Source organism: Sinohyriopsis cumingii, chromosome 6 (assembly GCF_028554795.1).
Source record: "Sinohyriopsis cumingii isolate HCF-2022 chromosome 6, ASM2855479v2, whole genome shotgun sequence".
In the NCBI taxonomy this organism is placed as follows: domain Eukaryota; kingdom Metazoa; phylum Mollusca; class Bivalvia; order Unionida; family Unionidae; genus Sinohyriopsis; species Sinohyriopsis cumingii.
Window position 1 is genome coordinate 26,493,928 of NC_142966.1, and position 6,539 is coordinate 26,500,466.

Sequence of the window (6,539 nt, forward strand, 5' to 3'; positions counted from 1 at the left end):
CTGCATTTATTTGCTATTTTCTTAAGTTTTTTGCTTGAAATATCTTTTTCGGTGATCTTTTTACACCTGTTAACATATAAAAATTCATGTGTTTCTATTATCAAGTTGCCTCTAAAAGCAAATGTGTACAATCAAAGCATATATGATATAAACACCAATAAAGTATCTAATGTCTAATAGTCTTGCATCTTCTTTACATTATATGTTGATTTCGCTATATAATCAATAGATACTCATCTGAAATACTCTTATTAGAATATAAACGTCTGGTAATGAATATTATATTTTAGCTGATCATGCATAACCGAACATCTCATCGGATTTCTCGATTTGTGACTTGCCATTTTCCAAACCATTAGCTAGATTCATAAATCATCCAATCAATTCATTTAGTACCCCACTTATTATACTGAGTATCAATTCATGTCTGTAATAACATATATCTCAATGTTCAATAAAAACTTAATGAAACTCTCTTAGTTGTACGTGATGGTGAAGTGGACGTACGAATGCGAAGCTATGTTGAACTTTCATTTACAGCAGCATTTATGACTGAAATCAGGAAAATAAATACATTATATGCCATTTTGAAAATTTCGATAAGTAGGTAAATAAAATATCTATTTTGTAGGTATATAAAATATATTGAGTATGCATTCATTGGCAACTGCATAGATGTAGACTTGACTGCATACAATTTACTTGAATGGGACTGAAATAAATACCTATTATTCTTTACCTTTTTCATCCTTGGGAACACCGCTTGAATCATAATGTAATAGCACATCAGTTACACCTGTGTCTATTAATGTAGTATTCAGGCCCGTGGTGGTGGTGTTAGCTGGGAATAAAATTGGAAAACAAATGTATTTAAGATATCAATCTACATGAAAGATACAGAAACAACATTAATATACAATCAGTTAAGTCTTGATAAAATCGTCGAGAATGCATGAGAATCATGGTTTTCAATCCAATCAGTTTCATATGACCAATGGCCATAATAGGTGGTTTTTCAAAGGTATTATTGTGACGCGAGCCTACACCTCATTCTCAGGCGCAGCTAACAGACACGGTGTAAACCTCAACTTATTGATTTTAACCAGAACGTTTGACAGCTTCATATACCCAATCTAGTCTAAGACTAGCAAAGTGATCTGATCAAACATTGAAGTTAACATCGTGTACGGCAAGTATCTTCTATCAGGTATGTCTTTCATTTTAAGACGTGGTCATTGCGAGCAATACATTTAATTAATTATTCACAAAACATGACATATACGACATAACCAATGAGTACAATATGCATTCAGAGCATTATAAACTGTTTTTGATTTCCTCGCTCTCATTATTTGATTTCATTCCAGCACTTTTCCAGACCTATAAACTTGCCTAAAGAGAAGCGTGTTTCAACTCATATTTTTTTTTACATTAAAAGGCATTATTGTCGATGTATGCCTAATTTATAATGATCTCGATAAACTGCGCATTTCAACTTCGTTCAAAGGAATGCACAAATGTGATCACAGCTTGAAATTACATATAACATTTTTAAGCAATAACCATTTCTAAAAATTAACGACATGCTTTTGAACAAGATCTGAATAATGACATACGAATTTAGACGATTAATGGCAATGGTGCTTGCGTTTTGTTTTCCCGTCGAAAATATTTACTCCAAAATTTCGTAATCATAGCTTAATAGGTCAACTTACGAAACAGACGCTAAAAGGAAAAGTAAAACTCTAGCAGAATATTATTCACTTAAAACTATATAATTCTCAAAGGGTTAAAGAGAAGACAAAAACACATTAAGTCCTAATATAAAACATTTTTCATACTTACCTTCCACTATCAATTGCTTCCTACCAGTATAATGGTTTCATAAAGGCTTTCAATTCTGTAGAAGCCTGCGTCTGATGCGATTACATTCAGCAACTTGAATGACATGTAGTTTCTTGATATATCCCCACTGTATAACAAACGAAGCCGAACATAGCTCCTAATCTGAGCAACATTGTTTGAAGACACCAACAGTATTGCTCCCTCATAAGGGTGAATAACTCGTATTGTGCAGTTAATCCCAGGTTGATTATAGAACCAACCAATGTCAACGTTGTCCCCAATTTTTGCATGAGCTGGTTTATCTGCAAAAAGATGAATTATAATATTTAAAATTATCCCCACTAATCATTGCCGATGACAGATGTTCACCTGTCATCTTTTACTCTTTAAATCTACATATTCTGTCATCCAATCGGCAGGTATAACCGTAATAATGCGGTAAAATAACGATCAAGAGCATGTCCTATGGATACAATCAATCTCAGATATGTCTGAAATGAATGGATTACATTTGACTTCGATACTAATTGTATTCACATATTAATGTGATAAAGCATGAGACATTTTAATAACAAATGATTAATTTAAGACTGCCAGTGCATCGAACCGTTGGAGGCAAGCTCTTTGAGATTTGATGGATGCCATAAGTGTACCTATTGCAAACTTGGGAGTTTCAAAAGAATTGGGAATCTCGATACTGAATAAATATTGTTCGATTAAAACAGTTTTAGTGTCATTCAGCAGAAAATAGCTACAGCTTTGCCTCTGTACATAGGTATATAAACTAGCACTAAGACTGTCAGTGCATCGAACCGTTGGAGGTAAGCTCTTCAAGATTTGATGGATACCATAAGTGTACCTATTGCAAAATTTCGAGTTTCAAAAGAATTGGAAAACTCGATAATGAATACATATTGATCGATTAAAACCGTTTTAGTATCATTCAGCAGAAAATACTTACTGCTTTGCCTCTGTACATAGGAATAAAATGCAGCATCGATTAAACTCAAAAATATTCAGTAAGTCATTGTTGCTGGATTTTCCTTTTTTTTCAGCTTGTTTATTGTCGTGTGTATATTTGTGTGTATATGTATTTTACCTTGTTTCTTTCACAAACCTGAAATATTGAAGAACCATCGATGAATAGCGCTACTCTTCATGGGATCCTGTATTTTGTAAAGTCCGGTATCTAGTTGTGTTGCGTTGTTTATGATAATCATGTATCTATCATTTATGATGCTACACCTTAGTCGGCCATAAATAATGGATTCCTCTGACACCCAACAGCCAGATTTCATTACAGTTGCAATTGTCTTTTCATAACGGTACATGAAGAAGGACTCCGTTGTTGTTTCGAGTTCCCTCAAGATAGTATCTCCCTCACAACCTTGTATTACTTCGTTTTTTTCTGGAGTATAATGGGTCTAAATATATTTAAAAGTGCAATTCATCTGTCATATCTAGACACGAGAACAGTATATATGTCTTTAGTTGATATCTGTATTGCATATCTAAGTTGTTTGTGTGTCACCTTTTACACACCATGACTGGATAACTCTTGTTTGGCCTAACTACATCTAGTTAATGCTTTCAAATCTGAGGTCGTAAAACGAGACATTCATAAATGAAAAGTAGACGTTATTGAGATAATGAAAAGTAGAAGTTATTGAGATTCCTCGCTTACTAGCAGTATGTAATATCTCTTGCATAATACCTAAGACAAGCCTTGAATCTTCCAGGCTGGGATATCATGAACGTTTAGAATATGCAGACTGGAATTTTATATGAGATTTGAAATATCTAAAGTGACGAAACATTCATATAATCTAAAGATATTTTTGTAGAAGGGAGCTCTATAAGACAAAAGTACGTACTGATTTCACCGCTTCCACTGAACGGTTTTCTAGATATGGACATCCGATTTCCAAACTTGAACTCAACAATCGAAGTCAACACTTACCAATAACGTTTAGCTGTAATTTATATTTGCCGTTTTTTCTCCCATATGCATCATTTTGGCCTCTCCTGAAAATTATTTCCATTCCATACTGGCCCTCATCTTCTCTGCTTACGTTGTGAAACAATGACGAGACTTCTGTTGTGCCATTGTCTATGTTCAAAATCAACCTGTGTTCTTTATCGTGTGCAACTTTTGTCTCCTTTCCATTAAATAAGTAACCAAACCGGATAGTATCCCCTCTTTTTACGGTGATGGACAAAGTCGCATTATTCAATGACCATGTGCCTATCATGATGGCTTTTCCTGCTATGGCGTCTATGACATCTATGTGACACTCAGCTTGAGCGCAACCTGTAATTGTAAGAACGCGAGTGGTTTAACAGTTATGTTTGCTGTCTTCTATGCATATTCACTCATAAAATGTCAATTGAAACATATCCCTCCTCCCCAATGAAAGATAAAACAATGACTAAAAATGTTTATGCACATCGCTGGTATGAGACTGGTTCGTCTCGGCACTTACCACTAGTCCACGCATAATGGTATCAACCCGGCATTAATAAAAGTCATATCTGCCACTCCATTCCAGTATAACATCAAAACTAATACTCCTGAAAAATTATGTAATTCATGGCTAGCATAAGTAAAAAATATTGTTTTCTCGTTACTATTTTTTTCCGGAATACATATACAAGTTGTAAAGAATGAATTGTTCTTTTTTGTGTGATTTGTATGATTTGGATTTTTTTCAAACTTAGCTTAATAAAGTTTCAGTCATGTCTGCATTGTGGCAGTTTATAATGATGCTAGCACTGTAGCATGATGCCCTACCCAGTCATATTATCCTGACAAGTGGCAGACCAGCCCTAGCACTTACTTCTTACTATCAAGAGAGGCAGCTGCTGCTATCATTTATGTAAGTCTTTGGTATGACTATGTCGAGGTTCGAATACGCGACCTCCCGCATCCAAAGCGGACGCTCTAACCAATAGGTCACCGGGGTCTTCCTTTTCTTATGGTATTCATTCGTATAATTATTTGGGCCTTGCCACCTGAGAAATAGATTTGGTGGCGTGGATACGTTGTGCGTGGTAATTGTAAAGTGTGGATTTTCTTCAAAGAACTAAATAAATCATACTGGTGCTAAAGTGTCAATTGTAAATGAGATAGCCCAGACAACAGTAGACGCTGTTTGAGAGCTACCATTATTTGCGAAAGCTATATATATAACTATGAGAGAGAGAGTGAGTGGGCGGACACACGGACAGACCCAAAATCAGTTAACCTACCTGTTATTTCCGTCAATGATACCATGATGATTAAAAACATCCACCTCATAGATATTGCCATTTCTTTAGCGTTTGAAACGTTTCACGGCCAAATCGGAAATACTTTACTGAATTCTTTAAGATAGGTGGATCTGGTCTGTTGTATCCATCACAAAATACAACAAAATGCTCAGTATTGTATATGTGATATGATATAATCATCAGGAAGCATTGTTGTTTGTAATGAACTTTCCCAACTGACTTGTCGTAACATCCGATTAATTGTCAATTGTAAGAATACACGATTTCACTATACAGGAATAGTAGACGAGGCAGCATGGGAAATAACAAATGAACATACAACACAAAGCAACACAAAAAAAGAAAGCGAAAAAGAGTACCTTGTCAAAAAGAAATAGTAACGACACGAAAACTTGGTGTTAAATAAACATTTGTATAAATGAACAGAAGAAGTGATATTGTATTCTCATAAACTTGATTATAGCGAATATGAAGTCTCTTGATGCTATTGCCCTTTCTTTCTCTCTTTCTCTCTCTCTCTCTCTCTCTCTCATGATTCAGTCTAAATAGTCACTGAAAAAATCATAATCATAATGTGGAGGGTACAATTTAGCTTTTTTCGTAGGTATCAAATATCCGGAAACTACATTTATCACGAGGTCTGTTAAAGTAAATAATGAAGTTCCACGAAATTGCATCTCCACTCCAAATGATAATTGGAGGGACGAAGTTGTAGAAGGGGCAGGAAATAATTTCGTATTGCAAAAGTAAAAGTACTTTGTCGATCTGTTGTTTAACATAAATGAAAACATGCAAACTACGCGTGTTTCATGATGATTATCTAGTGATTGTTACAGGATAAATCACTAAGAATAGTTGTCGCTAATCATCTACGTGGAATTGCTTCACAATTGATAACCTTGTCAGCGAGTAACAGACACAAATACTTAGAATAAAAAGCAAGGGCTATTTCAATTAATGATGATCATCCATAATTAATGGAATCAGGTAGTAAGCAGATCAGCTATTAATGAAGCATTGCATGGTATAAATTAATGAACATCAAGTTCCAAATATGATGCAAATTATATAAGGCGCCACACAGAAAATACGAAAAACTAATGGAAACTCTAAGCATGGAATGTTGGACGTAAAACTTCATTAGACATGCATGACAGACCATAATTTGATCTAAAGGGCACAACATTTAGATAGAAAACGAGGAATATAGTTCTATGCAACGACTCAGTAAACGGCACTATGTTGCGCACCATCCAAGTCATGCAGAAGTTGTAGAACGAACCTCTTCAGAAATGACAAAGACGATTACCAACTAGCCAATCAAAGAATCTGAGGATATTTATAACCGGGATCAAACATACTTGCTTAATCAACATAAACTAAATGCATCACTAGCTGCAGGATCAGTACTGGAAAAAATACAA

General features: G+C 34.9%; 1 protein-coding gene across 1 annotated transcript; it reads right to left on the reverse strand.

Annotated features, from left to right (window-relative positions):
* Positions 1–575: 575 nt before the first annotated feature.
* On the reverse strand, positions 576–5,235 carry LOC149796529 (uncharacterized). The gene is made up of 5 exons (XM_089960253.1): positions 5,095–5,235; positions 3,806–4,156; positions 2,963–3,253; positions 1,846–2,147; positions 576–841 (listed from the first exon to the last, which is right to left on the reverse strand). The coding sequence occupies exons 1-4, from the start codon at positions 5,153–5,155 to the stop codon at positions 1,855–1,857; spliced, it is 996 nt and encodes a 331-aa protein (XP_089816379.1). The 5' UTR covers positions 5,156–5,235; the 3' UTR covers positions 576–841; positions 1,846–1,854.
* Positions 5,236–6,539: the final 1,304 nt, after the last annotated feature.

Bases quoted from the DNA above. Each gene is read 5' to 3' on its own strand.
- LOC149796529 (XM_089960253.1), bottom strand. From the start codon at position 5,155: ATGGCAATATCTATGAGGTGGATGTTTTTAATCATCATGGTATCATTG. The intron at 4,157-5,094 runs GTAGGTTAACTG...TTACAATTACAG, and splicing joins ATCATTGACGGAAATAACAG to GTTGCGCTCAAGCTGAGTGT. The intron at 2,148-2,962 runs GTTTGTGAAAGA...ATCTTTTTGCAG, and splicing joins ATGGTTCTTCAATATTTCAG to ATAAACCAGCTCATGCAAAA.